At 44.6% G+C, this 19,885-nt stretch overlaps 1 protein-coding gene across 4 annotated transcripts in view; it reads left to right on the forward strand.

The window, feature by feature from the left end:
- Positions 1–2,188: 2,188 nt before the first annotated feature.
- LDAH (lipid droplet associated hydrolase) overlaps positions 2,189–19,885 on the forward strand; it is a 219,391-nt gene continuing 201,694 nt past the window's right edge. The window contains exons 1-2 of one of the 4 annotated variants that reach the window (XM_090031597.1): positions 2,189–2,347; positions 11,506–11,667. In XM_090031597.1, coding sequence (XP_089887723.1) covers positions 2,314–2,347; positions 11,506–11,667 — 196 coding nt within the window. In that variant the 5' untranslated portion in view covers positions 2,189–2,313. Of the gene's footprint in view, positions 2,348–2,440; positions 2,946–11,505; positions 11,668–19,885 lie in introns of those variants that run through there. The other 3 variants (XM_090031603.1, XM_090031614.1, XM_090031609.1) reach the window with 3 other exon arrangements.

The raw sequence follows: 19,885 nt of genomic DNA on the forward strand, positions 1-19,885 counted from the left end.
TAGGGAGATCTAGGTGTATGCATCTGACAGCATGGGTTGATTTGGGTTTAGTCAATAAACAGTAAACAATAAAATAGACATATCTAAGGAGAAAAAGGATTTTTACCTTTCTGAAGGAAATTAATAAGTCAGTCTTGAGAAACAGTTATAGGACTCTTTCTGCCCTCTAGAAAACTAAAAGATGTTACTCAATGACAAGGCAGGTGGTAAGCAGAGACAAAGGCCTAATATGTAAAAAGTATGTCATTTTCCCATTCCTCCCTATATGTCTGCTCCATTCATCTGTTACCTCCTGCCATTAGACTGTGAACTCTGGAGTGGTGTCTTTTATTTATTTAATTGTTTTACATTTGTTTACAACTTTCTGTATGACAGATCCAGCAGGTTTTTAAGATCAGTAGGTGCTACTCTCCTTACAGTATAGATTAAGTGCATGTCTTAATCAGGGAAACTGATTTTCTGCCCCAAATAGTAGCAGTGGCATGTCCATGCAGACAGCACTGAGGGAATCAACTGACTTCATTGCTCATTATAATCTACCTGGTTTCTGTTAACTGTTCTTCACTAGGCAGGTGTTAATGACCTTCTTAATGGGCTTGATGTTCCACTAATCAAACTGTCCTTTCTTCAGGATTCTGTTAAAGAGTTTGCCATTTATCTATTGCTAGTCTCTCTTCTCCTATTTTATAGCTTGTAGCCTGTTTTGTGCTCTTTCCAAAATCCTAAATTTGCTCTGGCATCCAGTCCTCAGCAGTATCTAGAGTGTCAGCTTCTGGCTGAGCAGCTAAGAGCTGCTGACAGCTCAGTTCTGAAAAGGGTTAAAATTGTAGCTTTTTCCTAAACAGGAAAGGGAGGGTGAGTGAAGATTAGGCTGCGTCCGTACTGTATGCAGCCATAACTCTGAAAAGATCTTTTTTTCTTCATTCTGCCTTTCCAAAAGCAAGGTGCAGGTCTTATTTGGTGTTTTACAAGAAAATATAGTAATTACTTATACTGTGAAAGTATGAATATAGCCATGTATAGTACAATACAATAATAACAATAACAATATGTACAACATACACATATAGCAATGGTCAAAAAGACAATTCAATCAACTGATTCAACTGCCTGAACAGAAGTCCTGCTGGTGCTGCCTGGTGGAGCAGAAATTAAAGCAGGGTACTTCTATTCTAGGCAGAAAATCAGCTTCCCTACTTAAGACATGCAACCCAGTTTTGGACAGGCTGGAGGTCAGGGGGAGCGGGGAAAAAGTGTGTGGTGGGTGAGTGAAGCAGTAATACTTATGCTTATCATTTCAATACATAGCAATGAAACTTGCTTTTGGCTTTCAAACAGGATGGGTCAGTCAGGGCCATAAAAGATGGCACTTTGATCTCTGATAGTCAGAGGCCAACGTGCCCTTTGAATGTTCAGATAAATCTTGGCTAAACGAAGCTCCGATGGTGCCAGTCACCTTGACGTGGCTTCCAGGAACAGGCATGGCAGCCGGTGTCGCCTGTCACTCCGAAACACCCCTTGGTACAAGGATCAGGGCTCATTTTAGCTCTCAAGTGACTGCTGCTGCCCCAGGTAATGATTGTGTCCTTTCTCTTTTATTATTATACAAAGAGCTCAAGCAAAGGACTGGAGAAGGGTAGTGGGGAGCTTTTAGCTGCGCCAAGAGTGAAGACCCACTGAGGAAGTGTGGGGGCCCCTAAAGACGCAGCAACTAATTTCTTGGGACAAATTCTAAGAAAATAAAGGAAGGGAGCAAGGTCACAAGCTCATAACAAGGAGGCTGCAAGGACGCTTACTGCCCTGGGAGCTGGGAGGAATCCCGGGCATTTTGGTCTTCCCCGATGGGGAGCCAGGGACCCAGGGAGTCCACCCCTTCTAGTCCCTCCCATGGTGCACCCTGGACTTGTACACACCCGGCTTCTCTAAATAGTTTCTAACATGTTTTCCTGCCACTGTAGGCTTCTCATCTATGGGGCAAGATGCTACCTCCCATCTACTCTCTTTTATTTTTAATTTTTTGACTGTGACCCAAGAAGCGCTTAAATTAAATTAACTGAAGCACATGCCAAGTCCCTGCTGCACGTAGGGGGCGGGCCCTGCGTCTCCCGGGGCAACCCCAGCACAAGGAGCCACCCGGCACACTTGGCGCATGCGCGGGGGGAGGCGCAGGCGGGCGGGGAAGGACCCCGCCCGCGAGAGGGGCGGGGCCGGGCGCAGCACCCGAGGCCGGGCGGAAGAAGCCGGGACGCGCCCTCCTTCCGCCGGCTGCTTCCGCCCGGTCTGGCCCCCGGTGCGCCGTGGGCTCGTGGGGGGATGCTGGGCGCTGCCGAGCCGCCGCCGGGGGAAGGTGCGTGCGCGGCCGCGGGCTTGGGGGGGCGGGGTCAGAGCGGCCGTTGGCGCCGGGCCGCGCGTCACGTGTCCGCCCCTGGGCTGTCGCTCCGCCTCCTGCTTCCTGGACCAGCGCCCCACCCGGTCTGCTGCTCTGCTTCCTGCTCCCTGCCAGAGCTTTCTGCTCCCTATCGCAGCTACTGCTCTGTTGTGTGCTCCCTGCCCGGGGCGTCCTGTCTGATCTACTGCTCTGCTTTCTGCTCCTTACTACAGCTAGTGCTTTGGTTTCTGCCTGGTCTGCTGCTCCACTTCCTGCTCTTTTCTCTAATTCCCTGGCTCATCTGTGCCTTCTCTTCTCTGCCTGATGTGCTGCTCTGCTTTGTGCTCCCTGCCTGTTCTACTTGCTTCTTCCTGACCGTGTGCTCCTTACTGGAGCTATTGCTCTGCTTTCTGCTCCCTGCCTTGTGCTGTGAGATCTGCTGCTCTGCTTTCTGCTCTCTGCCCTGTGCTCCTTGCGAGACTTGCTGCTGTGTCTTCTGCTTCCTGCCCCTTCTGCTGCGACTCTGGCCCGGGGATGAAACTTGCCAAGCAGACTAAAATGATGGGGATGCTTTAAGGTACTTATTTGGTTTGCTCCTGGTAGCGTTCGTGTTAAACCCATAAAGCATCGGATGAGGCAGATCTTCATCCAGCAGCAAAAGCTGTTTGCCTTTGTAAAGTGAAGGCTGGATGTATGTCAGGCAACTGAGACATTAACCGCCCCCCAGGGTGCAAGGGGGCTGCCCTGACTTCAAGTGGGGCTCTGATTGGATCAAGGAGGCCCAGACCTTGGTCTGGGCTTAAATTAGTACCTTGTTCATCTCCTACAGCTTCTAATTTCTGACAATGAAAAGGTCCTGTGTGAGTTCAAATACTACCCGAGAATGGTGGTAACTTCAATAATGAATTAGCATAGCTTTCTTACAGAGCTTTGTTAGGATGGTAGGAGCTGTTCACAAGTTCATTCAACTTGATGAACTATAACACTAAAGATCTTTACAGTGGGAATATAAAGTAAAGCCAGTACAGTGACCAAACATTACGCAGGGTTGCACATATTATTACCCAACTAAAGGCTTGTCAGTAATAGAGCTCATGGATCCTTTTTTCTCAGCCTTCTCCTAAGATGAATTATAGCCTTCCTGTCTAGCAGGTTTCTTCCCATTTGGTTTCATAAATATGGGTGTATCTTGATTCTGGAAGCATTCTGCATTGTACTTGCCTTACCTTAGGGGCAGGTTTGTAAGGTGTAGGTTAGCATGCTTGTTTATCCATACTTTATAGGAGTTTACCATATTATGTGCACGGCCTGGGACTGAAAAGACAAAAAAGTATTCAGTTGCCTGACCTGAATTTAATCAGTTGTGGTTCTGATGGCACAGTTTTAATTTGAAGTTTGTATATTGCATGGGAATCATCAAAATGAAGTGTCAGCATAAAGAGTAAAGATGTAAGTTAGTGCCTGGGTCTAGACCAGGAGGAAGTAGAACAAATAGTGAGAGACAGGGAAAGCTGAAATGGAGAAGGGAAGGGAAGAAGGTGGTGCGGATGTGGGTCATATACTGCAGCACTTCTCAGTATTCATTGTCAGCGGGGGATTTTCCTGAGTTGGAAGCAAATGGTTTGGCTGCAGAAGGATAATTGCTGAAGAAAGGCAAGGTTGAGACATGACACAAGAATAATGTTTAAGCAAAATGGTTGTTCTCTCTTTAGCATCTGCTGCTGTTGCTTCTCTTTGCAACCACCTCTCTTTTCTGTCACTTGTCTTTTGCATTCTGATCTTCTCTGTATTCATTGATTGTTACTTCATTTGTATATCATCTCCTTAAAGCAAAAGTCTTTGCTAGAAACTTTCATTGTTAATCCAGCACAGAAAAAGCATTACCAAAACACAGGTGCTGCCTGGAAGTGTAACCATCCTATCATGGTGACTGCGTCATTTGGACCTAGGATGAAGAGACTTTAGGTGTGTAAGCTGGGGACTGAGCTTGGATAGTCAGAGCCTTGCAAGGGACTTCCAGCAGGAGGAGGACCCAGTGTTTGTTGTCAAGATACTGATGCCTAAAAGTCTCTTCAGTGTGTCCCTGGCATAGAGGGAGCATGGGCCAGATTCTGTTCCACTGCGTGTTGGGAGTTCAGGTGCCTAACGTGATTCTGTTTCACCCTGTTTGAGTCCCTGAAAGTGAACAACCATTCACACCATCATCTGACCCTTAAGACTGATCACAAAAAAAGCAAGGAGGAGGAGGACCTACCTGCTTCCAGTAATAACAGCCTTCTCAGGTATTCAGGCAGAGTGGAATAGGATCAGATTTAGGTGCATAAGGGCCTTGTTACATTCCTGGAGCTCTTAATACTTGACTGTCTCCAGGTTAACACCTGAAACTAGTTTTAAGTATTGCTGAAGTATGTCACAGAGTTGCACCATTCCAGGGCAGAATTGTTTCTGATGGGGCTCACTGCTCCCACCCAACTCCCCCACTGAGTCTGGCCCAAAGTGCAGCAGTGGTGGTGAGGGCAGCTGGACAGGCAGGTTAACCCTTTCCTGCCTGCCTGCTCCCCTGGGACAGACAACGCAGGCAGCCACAAGTGGGATTAGGAGAGAACCGAGAGAGCCCCAGAGAGCAGGGGCGGGGGCAGGGGGGAAGCCCAGAAAGGGAGGGAGGGGACTTCTTACCTTTCAGCGCTCCCGGCCTCTGCTGTTATATAGTCATTACTCCAAACTCAGGTTAAATTCATAATTGTTAGAACTAGAAGAGACCTCGCAGATCATTGGGTCCAGACTCCCCTGCTGGCACTCGCACTGATCAACATTTGTACAGCTCGGCGTAAAGTGTCCTGAGTCTGGTTTGGTGGCTGGAACAGGTTCTGGCCTATGGTTCCTCAAATGCTGTTACGTGGGAGTGGAGAGGCTGTGCACCAAGACGTTTTAAAGGCTCCTCAGAGTTCTGGTCAACCCTTTTAGCATCGATGCCCTGAGAGAGAGATGCTAAAAACTTCCTGCTCCTGTCTGCTTGCTCAGCTCCAGTCTCCCTTTGTACCTCTTTTGTGGATCATCTGCGTACAGGCCACTTCCTTTAGGTCCTATTACATCCACTCCATTCCTATCAAGCATCTCCCTCTCTGTTTTCATCATTACCTTATGATTTTTTTGTATCGTAGTAATACATAGGAGCTCTCATCTCCAACCCGTTTGTGTTAACCATGTTGCTTCTTTAAAGCTCCCACTTTCCCAGCATGCCTGTTTCCCCTGCTTTTTGTCACGGATTTTCCCTGTGTTGTGTGCAGTGCTTCCAGCGGTGATACTCAAGTATTCCCTTTTCCTCCCTGTCCTCCCCTACACGTTTAGCTTTCAATATTTGGATCAGTAGTTCTCAGACTCCAAAAATGTCAGCTCTTAGCTTTCACTCCTTTCTTGGCTACAGAAAAATAATACAGCAGTTCTTGTGCTGGGAAGAACTTGGGCCACAGCAGCTGAGAAATGGTTTTTACACTATGGATTCCTTTTTGAAATTCCTGGGTTTAGTCCTCTGTAGGTGTTTTCACACCTAATATTGAGCGGCATTCTTAAAAAGATCTGATGGCACCCTGGCTGAAAATTGCTGATTTAAATTGAGCAATTCTGATATGTATGGAGGCTGGGAAGGAAATAGGATGGACTCGGTAAATGGAAGGAATATACCAGCTGGTGGTTTGAGGTCAAATGTGGCTACGTGGATCCTGGGTGGCAGAAGGGAGTTATTAAAGTAGAGTGGGTGTGTTGTTGAAAGCGGGTTTGACATATCCCACAGACAAAATGAGTTGTACATAATTCATCATAATTTTCAGCATATGCTTGTTCTTTTCTGACCTACTTCGTCTTGTTTTGATTGTAGTAAGATGGTGCCAGTATTAGCCCTTTTGACCCAAATCATTATCCAGAATAATTTAGGATCCTTTAGAGATTGTTCCAGGTGGAAAAAGAAATTGGGAGTGGAAGTGGGTATTTCTTTGTTTCAGTCTCAAGTATTTACACAACATGTAAAGAGCCTTTCCCCCCCCCCCAATCACAGCAGGAATCAAACAACAAGCAGCAAGAGACTTTGCACTCACTCACAGTTTCAGTTACAAGCTCTGTTCCTGTCCTGATTTCAATACAAAGCTTTGGTTTAGCTGTTTCCAGGGGTTTAAACTGTTCCCAGTTCTTATTTTGAGTATGCCTTTGCTTTCCGTGAGGTTTAATCAAACCTAGAACAATACCTTTCATTCCCCTCCTTCTCCTTCCCTTGAAAGAAAAAAGACACTTTGAGAAGGTATTGGTCAGTGACCAAGGCAGGAGCAGCCTGCGACTGGGTTTGACAGTCAGCTGATTGTCAGCCCTGGCTTCACTGTTAACTTTATGGCTGGTTTTTATGGTGCCTTAAAAAATGTTTTCCATTATGTATGGAACATTTTATCGTTCTTATTCCAGTTAATGGCACCTTAAATAGGATGCAGGTACACATTTATACCATGATTAACATATTAATATGTAAGATAACATGAACAAGGGGCCACAGACTACCCATTTTGTTTGAGTGGAGAACTCAGTCATTCTCTAGCCTTAGTTTCTATACCTATATTCCCAATTTTGTGGAACAGCCATGTTGAAATCCTGTCTCCTCGGTGCCTTTTCAGATGCATGTAACTCATCTGGGAAGAATTTGTTACTTAGAACTTAACCAACATGATATCAGAATCATTGCTATTTCATAACTAGACTAAAATGGAAATGGTGGGCCTGATCTTCATAGAAGTTGGGTCAGAAGGGACCTTGTAGATCTTCAAATCTGACCCCCCGCCTGGGCAGGAGAAAAACTGGGCTCAACTGACTCCAGCCAGGTAGGCATCAAGCCTCCTCTTAAAGACCCCCAGGGTGGGAGCCAGCACCACTTCCCTTGGAAGTTGGTTCCAGCTCCTAGCCGCCCTGACTGTGAAGTAGTACTTACGGATGTCTAATCTAAACCTACTCTCTAATAACTTGTGGCGGTTATTCCTTGTTATGCCAGGGGGCGCTGGGGAAACAAGGTCTCCCCCAAAGCCTACTGGTCCCCCCCAGTGAGTTTATAGATGGTCACCAGGTCCCCCCTCAGCCTTTTCTTGTGAAGGCTGAGCAGGTTCAAGTCCCGCAATCTCTCATTGTAGGGTCTGCCCTGTTGTCCCCGGATCATGCCGGTGGCCCTCTGGACCCTCTCAATGTTGTCCACATCCCTCCTGAAGTAGGTCGCCCAGAACTGGACCCAACACTCTAGCTGCAGCCTGACCAGTGTTGCTTGGAGGGGGAGGAATCACGTCCTTGGCCCTACTTGAGATGCACCTGTGGATGCATGACAAGGTCCAGCTAGCCCTGCCAACCGTGACCTCGTATTGTCAGCCCACGTTCATCTTGGAGTCAGTAATGACTTCAAGATCCCTTTCTGCCTCCATGCTCTCAAGAAGGGAGTTTCCCATTCTATAAGTGTGCTGCTGGTTTCTACTGCCTAAGTGCAGCACCCTGCACTTGCCAGTATTGAAACACATCCTGTTTTTGCTAGCCCACCCCTGTAACCTATCCAGGTCTTGCTGCAGTCTTTCCCTCCCTACTAGCGTGCTCACCTCACCCCACCCCAAATTTTGGTATCATCAGCAAATTTAAGCAGGTTGCTTTTCACCCCATCATCCAAATCACTGATAAAGAAATTGAACAGCGTTGGCCCAAGGACCGAGCCCTGGGGAACTCCACTGCCCACTTCCCCCCAGGTCGAATATGACCCGTCCACCACCACCCTCTGAGTACGACCCTTCAGCCAATCTGCCATCTGTCTGACTGTGTAGGCATCAATGCCACCACAGTCGCCTAGTTTTTTAATGAGGATGGGGTGGGAGAAGGTGTCAAAGGCCTTGCTGAAGTCCAGAAAGACTATGTCCACAGTGACACCTGCATCCAAGGCTTTTGTGACCTGATCATAAAAGGCAATCAGGTTGGTCTGACAGGACCTGCACCTAATGAAACCATGCTGGTTGCCCTTGAGCATCATCCCTGAAGCCAGCCCATTGCAGATGTGCTCCTTGATGATCTTCTCAAAGAGTTTTCCTAGGATTGAGGTTAAGACTGATGGGCCTATAGTTGCTTGGGTCTTCCCTTCTCCCTTTTTTAAAGATGGGGACCATGTTGGCTATCTTCCAATCATCTGGCACCTGGCCCGAGCACCACGAGTGCTCGTAAAGTCTTGCCAAGGGCCCTGCAATAACCCCTGCTAGCCCCCTCAACACCCTGGGGTGGAGAGCATCTGGACCCGCTGATTTGAACACATCCGGCCCCTCCAGAAGCTCTCTAACGTGGTCCTCCCCAGCCTGAGGTCTGGAGGCATTCCCCTCGAGTCTGTCTTGCATCACGGTGGGGAAGTCCCGGTCCCTACACAAGAAAATGGAGGTGAAGAATTGGTTAAAGAGGTCTGCTTTCTCCTCTGGCGCAACCACCAGATTGTCCAGAGTATCTTGCAGGGGGCCCACGTTTCCTGGTGCTTTCTTCATCCTCCCTATATAATTGAAAAAGGACTTTTTATTATCTTTGATCTGGGATGCTAGTCCTAGCTCTATGTCTGCCTTAGCTTTCCTGATAGCCCCCCTACAGGTCCGAGCAATCTTTGCTATGTTCTCTTAAAAGACTTAGCTCTCTCTTTGGTCTTGGCTCGTCTTGATCTGGAGGTCCAGCTGGGCATCTGTAAATTGGTCCATTGCAGTTTTGTTGTGGTGTGTGTTCCTTAGACATAGTGACCCTTATTTGAGCTGGAGTAGCTGTCCTGGGCCTCTGGATTACAAATGGGTTAGAAAACTGTTATAAATGTTCAGTTTTGCCTAAATTCTCTGGTTGGTTCAGTGCACCTGATTTTCACTGTGGTCTGGGCTCCTTTTGATTTCCTTCTGAGCTGACAGTTTAGCTCCTTAAACCCTTACTACAGCTCATCTTCCTTATCAAGTTTCAAGTTGACCATAAGTTTTCTGGTTTCTCCTTGTTCCTGGAAAACTTTGTGGCCTATTTTATTCAAACTGCGGATCACCTCATCAATCCAAGTGTGCTCAGATCAGAGTAGATTTCTCCTACAAATATTTTAATCTTTTGACTACAGGTCATTTTTCAGGCTTCTCTTTCTGAGAAACCTCCAGACTATGCTATAATTCCTTTGCAAAGCCTCTAGCTCTTGCTGTTTATATATCATTCTACTATCTTGGCTATGTTCGGTATCAGTGAGCACCTTCCTTTATCTGTTACACATGAAATACTCACTGGAGATCCTCTATGCCTGAATGGCATCACAAGTGCAGTTTAAGCCAGTGGTTCTCAATGGGGATCTTCTCTAACTTGTGAATTGAGCATCACTTCATTTAAAAAATGAATTTATTGAAGTGTTTAGTGTCAAAGAGGCTTAATGCGATCCATACATTATTTGTAGTGAAAACTTTGCAATTTCTTCTTAATTCATAATTCTCTAAGTGTTTACGTTAGGTTAAGCCTTGCATCCAAGTGATTGTGGGGCAAAAGGGATGGGAGTTTAGAAGACTCCTGAACATTTCCTATTGGAGTCTTAGGTGGATCCATTTAAGTGGATTCTTACTCAGTGTCTAGCTTTCTTTTTTTCAGTTGTCCTTTGGAGGCACTTAACTCTCTCCATTTATTCTATATGAAACATAGGCACGCAACTTTCCACTTAGGAGTTAGGAGTTGCAGCACCTAACATGTAGGTACCTAAGTCTCTTATTAGATCTAGCCCTAAGTGATGATGTAAGGATCGCTTGCATGTAATGATATTAAAAAAAAAACAAGGTCAGGATTATGACTTGCCAAGTCTTAGTTTGAAAAATGCACCTGCTACCGTTTGATAAATGATTCATTTGGCAAATGCTCAAGGCTATCTCATAGTTTATCGTGATGACATTTTAATTCATAACTAGCTAGCAGATGTACATGCACGCTTTTTGCCTAACATTATGATGCTTAGGAAGGTATAGAAGGGGAGGGGAAAAATGGGTCCTACCAACACATGTGACATCCAGTTGGACGTTAGCAGTGTCTAAATATGTTGCTTGTCATGAACATGATGAATGGAAGGGGACAAGCAACAGTCTCTGAGTTAAAGATGTCACTCGAATGTGTTTTGTGTGGCTTTTTTTCCTTCCGTATATCTGTAATACTATGTAATAACTTAAATAATGTATTTAGACTATGATTTCAGAAAACATTGATATTCAGTTTTAAATTGAAAGAATGAAAGATGCACATATACAATTTGCTGAAGTCTTTATAGCTCTAGATAACAGACATTTTCTTCAATCTTATAAATATTCTGGGACAACTTAAAGCGGTGAGAACACAAGGATTGAGAGACATTAGCATTCAGTGGCTAAGGCATGGCTAAGTCAAACCCTTTTGGGCTTGAGGTCCCCTTCCATAACTCTTGTGAATTGAGTGCCCAATTACAAAAACTAATTTATAAAGTGTGGTGCTTGCCCCCTTGCAGAGGGGCCTCGCAGTGAGAGTGGGGGACTGTCCAGGCAGAGACAAGTCTGAGCCTGTGTTTAAGTGCTTAATTTATCTGCTCATCTCTTAACACCTCTCATCTCCTCACACTTCGTGGCACCCTTCAAAAAGGTCTGGTGGCATGTAGGCGTGTACCTACGTGCATCGCTTGTATTTATTGTGTTGAAAATGTAGTATGCAATTAAGTGTCCTGTTAAAGCAGAGGAACAGGAGTATCCTACTTCATTGGAAATATTTTGTTTTCATTATTGGACTGAGTATGCACATTGTGAATATGTAATGCTGGGGTTTTTGCCTTTGTCAAGTCCCCTTCCCAGGATGAGGACAAGATTTTATGCAAGAAGCCTAGTAGGGGGAATGATTTGGCCTGATACACCCACATATACTTCTGTCAAGCCCTAGAACATATGCCACCCAACATCCTGAGTTAGTGGATGTAAAGTATCACCTACTGAATCAGACCTCTGTTAAATTCACCAAAGGAAATAGGAACTATGTTTCTTCAGTTAATTATGCTTTAATGATGGAGTGCATAATGTAAGGGTGCTGATTATACATTGATACTGACTGTTCAGTTGTAACAATATCTTTATTCTGTTTAGCAGCAAGCATGAGAGCGGTCTCCGAAGACCAGATTCCTCTGCATGAAGAATTCATATACTGTTGTGGAGCTGCTACTCAGGTCCTGAAGTGTGGGCCCTGGAGAGACCTCTTGAATGGTGAAAGTACAGATCTCCCCAGGCTCTTATTTCTGATTATTCCTGGTAAGTTTTTTTTTAAAAAAGACTACACTTTAATTAGAGGAATGCTGGTAAGTTATATTTAAACATGAAAAAAATTACTTGGTAAATTGCACAGGGAATTTGGGTACTATACTTGCCTCTACTTCAAAATCCCTCTACTTAGTTTTGTGTATTAATTGCACAATCGTACTTTTTTCTAGTTTCCAAATACTGGCACTGTCTCTGTTACAAATGGTGCTGTGTGCAGCTATATTTGAAAATGTTTGACTGCATTTTATTATTTCCTTTCAGCATGAGGTTTATGTTGCATCTGCCCAAGGATTGTCTTGTCTAATTCTCCTGACTGCTTCTCTTCCTTGGGTTTTTTTTTTTTTTGTAACCATAACATTGACTTGTCAGCCTTGCATGTGTTCCAGTCAAATGGTTAGAAGAGGGGAAGAACTTGTCAGTAAATCTTTAAAATAAAATATTCTTACTTTAGGGATAATGGTTTAAAAATTCTATATTTTATTTTTAATCATATTTAGTATGGCTTGTATTTTCAAATTTTAGGGACAGCTGAAGTTAATGAGACTTTTGCAGTTGGCATTAGTGGAGGCAGGATTCGACTTAGAGTGATCAAATGTAGCATATCAGTTTAAGTATCCAAGTGAATTCAGTAGTGACTGATTATTTGGAAACAGTTCTGATGTTTCTGACTTGCTTAACTTGGCAAAGTTTATATTTAAGAGAGAATACTAATTGTAGGGAATTGCACAGTACTGAAATAAAAGACCCTCCTGTTATCAAGTTTGCAAGCTTATTATGTGTTTGACTTCGAAGTAGTTTTTTTTTTTTTAACTAAACTTTAGTACCATGAAAACATGCTAAAAGCAAGTTAAAAAAAGTCTTGTTGTTTTATGGTTTGCATGAAAACAGCTTCTTTATGTTTGCATCTGTTGCACGAGTAAAATGATTGAACAGATAAGCTTCTCATTACCTCTCAGGTTCAGGTACCTAATTGTGATTGTTCTGGAGTATAATTGGTTAGAAATTTATTAATGTATAATAAAATAGTCAACCCTTGCTACAAGCCTGAGAGTTTACCAGTAAATAGGAAGTCATTGGTGAGTCTGGAGATAATTGAAGAGGCCAATTTGTGATCCACATATTCAACTGAAGACATGGCAAACTGTTCTGGGAGAAAGGACTAGATCCTGGTGATGTCAGGTCACAACTCTTTCGCTTTGTCTCACCTGTCCACCTCCATAGCAAGAGGCATCTTGCTCATTATGATTGATGCCTTATCATACATCATGGTGCCGGTGGGGATGTTTCAGTGATTGAGGGCAATCGGAAGTGATGGCTTGTCTTGCGATCAGGCTCCAGAAGCACTCTACACTTGTGCCCTTACAGAAGAGCATGGCTTCAGAGTGCTTTAGAAGTGCCCAGTTGCAGGACGCTCTGAACCCTGAGTAAAGGGAACTCCAATCCACCCACCCGACCCTTCAGCACAGGCTGGGCAAACCCCAGACCAAACTCCCTCTCCTTCCCCCCCCCATCCTGAAGACAGTATCAAAACTGCAGGGGAACAGCAAATGTCTGCAGGTCTGGGCAATTGCTGTAATTCATGTAATTCATGGCGCTTCCTGAAAAATGCCATGAGTTGCAGCAGGGAGTGCATATCCATCAGCACCCCATGTGTCTCAGGTCTTGGTGTTTAATATTATATTTCTTTCAGACTGGTCTATAAGAAATCTCTTATTTTGCCCACTTACGTGACCGTAAGTGAGTTGGGAGTATAGGATTTGATTTGGGAGCTGATTTGTCAAGCATCCTCAGGACATGTCCTGTTCAACAAAGCTTGTGCTATATAAACATGGTTCCAATGCTTGTAGTGTTTGCCTGAGCCAGAATGCTTGTGCATTCATTCTCCTGGCCTTCTGAATGATATGGAGCATCTTCAGAAGACATCACTAGTGATATTTCAAGGCTTTCAGGTGTTTCCCATGCCATCCGAGTTTTACACCTGTACAATAGGTTAGAAATAACTACGACCAAACAAGAATTTTGTTTAAGTCATGATTTCATAATTATCAAAGGCACCTTTTGGATGTCTCCCAAATTGTAGCAGTAGCAGATTTTATCCAGTGTTGACTATAATTATCTATGTTTACTTCTTGGAAGACGTGGCTACCCAAAGAAGGGAAATGCTCAACATTCTCTGAGGACTGCCCTCTAATTGTAATATGCAGAGGAACAGCTGGCTGGTTTGGTGTGGGTTGGTAAAGTATCTTGGTTTTTATGAGATTGATGTTGAGTCCAAGTATTTAATGTACTTCACAGAAGCAGTTAAAAGCAACTTGGAGCTCTTCAGCTGAGTGGACACATATGACACAATTGTCAGTGTGTTGAAGGTCAGTAGTGGAAGAGTTGGTTATTTTGGACTCGGAACATAAATAGTTGATGTTAAACAGATTCCTGTCTATGTGATGCTGGATGCTGACTCCAGATGGAAGCCTATCAGCAATGAGATACAGAATAGCGGTGATACAGCTGGAAAAGAGTGTTGGTACAATTGCACATTTTTGCTTGACTCCAGTTCTATTAGTGAAGAGTCCATTTCCAAGCCATTGCTTTGGCCAGTTGCTGTCATGTTGTTATGAAGCAATCTGATGTTAACACATTTTGATGGACATCCAGATCTCATCAGGATCTTTCATTGGGCAAAGGCTGTAGTCAGGTCAGGGAAAGACATGTAAAGATATCAGTGTTGTTTGTTGCTGGACAGCTGCAGAAGAAATGCCACAAAGATTGTGTGTGTTGAATCTGAGTGGTCTGAAACCACATTGGGACTTTGGGTGGAATCTTTTCAGTGAGGAAAATGAGTCTACTGAGGAGAATACAGGTGAGGGCAGGAGTGCGGTACCTTGGTAATTTCTGTGGTCTTATCTGTCTATGGTTATGATTCCAGCATCTCTCAAGTCACTGTGAATCTGTTTGTGTTTCCAGATTCTCAGTAACTACACACCATAATTATGACAGCTTTTATCCACTGTGCTTATACATCTCAGCTGGTATTCCGTCATGAGCACGTGCTTTGTTGTTCTTCATTTGCTTAACAGGCCTTTTTGGTAAGTTTGCAGATCTTTCAAGAGCTGCACAACTGGGATTCTGATGTTGAAGAAAATACCAGTGAAGCCATTTCACAACACCCCATTAACGGGTGAAAGTACAAATCGCCTGTTAATGGGGTGGTGTGGAATGGCTTCAGTGGGTTTGTGGTCAACATAAGAATCTTGGTTCCAGACTTCTTGAAAGTGCGCCTTCCACCGGTGACGATAGCGGAGCTGTCCTTGAAGAGCGGTGTTCCATCCTGGGACCTCAGAGGGATGGTTCCTTACGTGCTTGGCCCATATATAGCTTTTATTCTGCTGGAGAAAATGACACATGTTGTGGCTGTTGGGAAACCTTTGAATCTCTTTCACTTTGTCTTCCCACCACTTGTTCTTTCATGCTCATATTTTTCTCTCGGTCTTGGTTTTTAATGTGGTGTAAAATGCTTTGCTTCTGTTTGAAGCTGATGCCATTCGTCCTGGCTTTGAAGTCTCCTTTTCCTGTCAATGAGAGCTTGACTTTTTCTGCCACTGTCATTGAACCAGTCCTGGTGTTTCTTTATGGAGAAGCTTAGCTCTTTGCATACCTCCATGGATATCCTTCTTGGTGGATATGCATGATGTCCCAGTGATCAAGTGTGTCCAGATCATCAAGGACATTGGAGAGTTTTTCACTAAGGCACTGCTGCAGATGGTCTTTTTCTTTCTTTTCTTTTTTTCTAAAGTAAGGTCTTCTAGGCACCCTGCAAAAAAAGAACCTAATGTTTGTACTATACTGTCTTCTCTTACGCCTAGAAGTAACATCCAACTTAAGTAACTATTTCTCCTGTTTGCTGTAGATGTGTTCCTGAGCATGGACCTGCCTTCAGGTAAAAGGAGAAAAAATAGCATGTAAGACAATGGAATGGCAGTCTACATAGATCAGAACAGACCAGTTTAGCTGGAACTCTGCAAACATTGCATTTACTAAATGCACACTCAGAAACAGATGCAAATGAAACATTCATAACATCCCTTCTGTTCATGCAGTCTGGAAGCCTTTACTAACAGCTGATTGACATTTTTGCTGTTATTTTCAGCCTTGAGCATACATGTTGGAATTCCCTGACTCTGAAAACAGATTTTAGAAAATAAATGGACTCTTAAATAAAGTATTGGATCAAGGGATAATGAATAGTAGGGGGGAGAGGGGGTGCATTTCTGGCAGGCATTGACATAGCTGGAGATGCTGAGGGCCCTTGGCTTTCTCCCAGACCCATATCCTAGCCGATTGTTAACTGCTAGGAGCCAGGAGGTCAGTATTGCTACTATAAATAACACAAATGGGATGGGAGGGGGTAATGACAGACAGAGATCCCTTTTATGTGCTAAAAATGTAAAAGTTAAATGCACTTTATCATGGATAGAGAGGTTGTACAAGAAATCAGTCACAGACTGGATTGTGTAAAGTACGGTCTCAGAGGGACTATGATTTTGTATCCAATTATGTGAACTATCTTTTATAACTCCTTAGTAGGGAGAGTTAGCTGTGTTACTCTGAAGTCAGGCAGAAGGCAGGGTAGAGATGTACCTTACAGAGTAACTAAATCAGAGATGTATAAGCCTTCAGAGCATCTGATGAAATGAGCTTGGCTCACAAAAGTTGTTGAATCTTTTGATTTAGGTGCTCCATAAGGTGAATCTCTATGCTGTCTCTCAATGGGTTAACTGCCTTGTATATCCTTATTGACCTATTCCAACCTTCTTGGCAAGTGTACCACAAATTAGCTCTAATCCAGTGCCACTCATCCCCTTCCTCTGACTGATCTGCTGCTCGGTTTTCTGCTCCCTGCCCTATCTGCTGCTGTGCAGCCTGTCTCTTCGCTGTGTGCTATGCTGGGAGACTGCCCATGTCACTTGTGGTATATGTGCCACAAGTTGGCCACCCCTGACCTATTCAGCTGCCTTCAGCTTTCCCAGCAGTGTCTCCTCCCCCTATCCTTTGTCTTTTAAATTCCATTTTCTGTAGGACCCCTGCTTTCTGCAAATCCGTCCTTAGCATCTGAAATAGACTGTCACTTGAGAAAAATTATCCCTGTCTGAATCTGTTAGTTGCAAAAGTGCCTCGCTGCCCAGCCTTCTGACTAGGGTTATAGTAACTAGGATATGATGTCTATCAACATGAATCGTAGTGTTTTTTGAACTGAGATGTAAATATTGACTGAGACAAAGCAGATGTTAGTGTTTTCTTCAAGGGATGATGAATATTGATGGTTGGTGAAACCAGGCCATGCATTTGAAGGATGCCTTCAAAAAAGATTACATTAAAAGAATGTTAAATTTGGAAAGTCAAGTACTCAGAAATTAGGAAATGATCGAATTAAGATTTCTCATGCAACCTTAGTTTGGTTCCCTTGTAGGTGCCGTGTGATACAGACTTAATGATATAATAGCATACTGGGTTTTTTTTCCTAAATTTGGTCCATCCCTCCTTAACACTTTCTTGCTTCTCTCTGCCTTCCCTTTATCTTAATACTCCTGCCCCAGTCCCGCCTTATCAGCTTCTGCTCCTCACCTCTGTCTGCACAGGCTCTTCTTTGCTGTCTCCTGTCTTGCCTCTCTGCGTTCAGGTCAGGGTGTTGGCTCCTTGTTGTCTGGGCAGCGGCAGGGGAAACATTGCGTCCATTTTACCTTTCCCTTAATTTGGCTTAAAAATCATGACATTTAAAAAAAAGAAAAAACAGTTTTTAAACCTTCAAGGTTCATATTTTCAGGTTTGCCCCTGCAACTGTGAAAACTGGAAATGTATCTCACTTTAAAAAAGAGAAGGAAACCTCTCCCTAGTTTTGTCTTTGGGTTGGAGTTTTTCTTTAAAACCTAAAAAATATTGTGGATCACCTGAAAACTGGCAGTGCTGCTCAAATAATAACCAGAAATATCTGGAAATCTTTGTGTTATGACCCTACTACGACTTAAATGTAACAATTTTCACTTCGAGATTCAGCGTGAACAGGCTGGCATTGTCTGACCAAAGTGCTGGCATTTCGGTTGAAGGTGCTAATAGTGGAGTTGAGTGAATTATTCTGACTCGGAGGTGCCTTGTAGACATCCTATTAATTGTGTGAGTAACTCAGGTGTTGCATGTTAGATGCAAACATGCAACACATTAAAGCAATTTATCGCTATTAAAAAGAGCAAACCTATTTCAAAGAAGCTACTGTTTGAATATAGAGCTTCACTGTGGTGGGTAAGCATGCCTTAATTTTGATATCTGGCAAGCTGGCATTTAGGCTAGGGACAGAAGTAACACACAAAATAGCTTCAGTTACCCAAAATGAGTTTAAACCTGTAACAGAGTGTACATAAACTGCTTTCAAAATGGCCAAAACTGGTTTAAGATAAACCTGGTTGGATGTAGTATCACACTTAACTGATTTAGGTCAAACCGGTTTGTGGAACTCCTGCCCCAGATCCCTAACTGATTCAAGTTAACTCACAGTCCCCCAACATCCCAGAAAGCTTTGCAGCTCTGGGCTATGCTGTCTGCTCTAGCAGACAGCATAGTCCCTCCTCCAAGTATCACAGAGCTAAAGCACTAAAGCTTCTGCTCCTATCCAGCACTTGTCACCCCAGCGGGATGAGGGGGGCCAAGAGAATAGACCCCCCCCCCCCAAACTCCCATCTGTACAGGGCAAGGAGAAGTAAAGTGCCAGCACTGGGGGCTTTTTGCCCCCACAGCAGCCAGGTGAGCAGGGTTGCCATCAGTTCAGCCCCACAGTATTGGGGGGGGGTGGCAGAACCACTCTGGCCAGGCCCCAGTGTACCAGGCAGACAGCTGGGACCAGGAGAAAAGTCCCCACCTGGGGATTTTTTGCTTCCCTGTAGCCCAGCTCTCTAGACTGGCATCGACTTAGCCCTGCTCCCTCCCTAGTCCCACATCTCCAATAGGGGAGGTGAGGTTGGGTGGGGGGGATGCACTGGTTCCCTGTGGCCAGGGTCTGTCCAGCATGGGGTGGCAGGGTAGGGAAGCCCCCACCCCAGGATTCTCATTCCCCTGCTGCCCAGCTCACTGGGGTGGGATCAGCTCAGCACCAACCCCTTTCCAGCCCCTGCCTGGGAGAGGCTCAGGGCAGGTGGACAAATTCATTTGCCAAGCTGGATACTGGTCCCTCCCACAGCCGGGGTATATCCTCACGGGATGAGCTGATCCCTGCCTGGCTTGCCGGACTGCGGGATTACAGAAAACCCCTGATGGGGGCTTTCTAGCCCCATGCCAGGCAGACCCCAGTTGGGGTGGCCAGTGCCAGGCCAGATTGGTGTGTTCCCCTCCCTGCCACCCTGCCTCTTATGTGGGGGATCTGGGGAGGGGACAGGGCTGAGCTGATCCCAGCCCAGTGAGCCGGACTGCAGGGGAACAAGAAGCCCCCAGTGGGAGCTTCACCTCCCCCCACATTGGGAGTGTGTTTGCCCCCTGGCCCCTGCAGCTCATAGGCCTGACGAGCTGGGTTGCAGGGAAGTGAAGACCACCCAGTGGGGTCTTTCCCCCATGCTGGGCAGACTGTCTCCCAGATAGTGCTAAGGGACTGTTAAAGCACAATTAACCCTTAAATGGAATGTGGAATATGAACACAGACAACTCAGGGTCCTGAAATCAAAGTCTAACTTTATTAGTACAAGTATTATCTTAGCAGTTTCTATATTCAGAGAGAGAAAAACATTCAGTACATTAATCTCAGCAAATCTCAGATGTTACTTTGCTCAACAGAAAAGACAGCCACCCAGTTCCTGGAAGAAAAGGTTACATCGTGGGCTGGGACAGTCCAGACAGGTGTTGAAGGCTGGATTTATGACAGCGATGACTACTAGCCTTCTTGCTTCCCCCTTTTACGCTTTTCTTCAACTTCAGTTCTTCGATGACTATTTGCTTTTGGGTTGGTGTCTCTGCAGTCAGCATACTGTCCATCTTTTATCCTGTAAACATATTTCTTTGTTCAACAGACCCATCAAAAGCACACCTCTTAATTTGGCCTTTTCCCAGTGTCTTACTTTGGGCATTGTCCATTGGTCTTCCTTATCACTTTATCATAAACATATCCAATCATTTCATCCCTTTGATTCATCTGGTTAATGCCAAGTTCAGTTAACTTCAGCTGGTAACAAGGCCA

The sequence above is a fragment of the Crocodylus siamensis genome, chromosome 1 (assembly GCF_052110815.1).
Source record: "Crocodylus siamensis isolate JL-2025a chromosome 1, ASM5211081v1, whole genome shotgun sequence".
NCBI lineage: Eukaryota > Metazoa > Chordata > Crocodylia > Crocodylidae > Crocodylus > Crocodylus siamensis.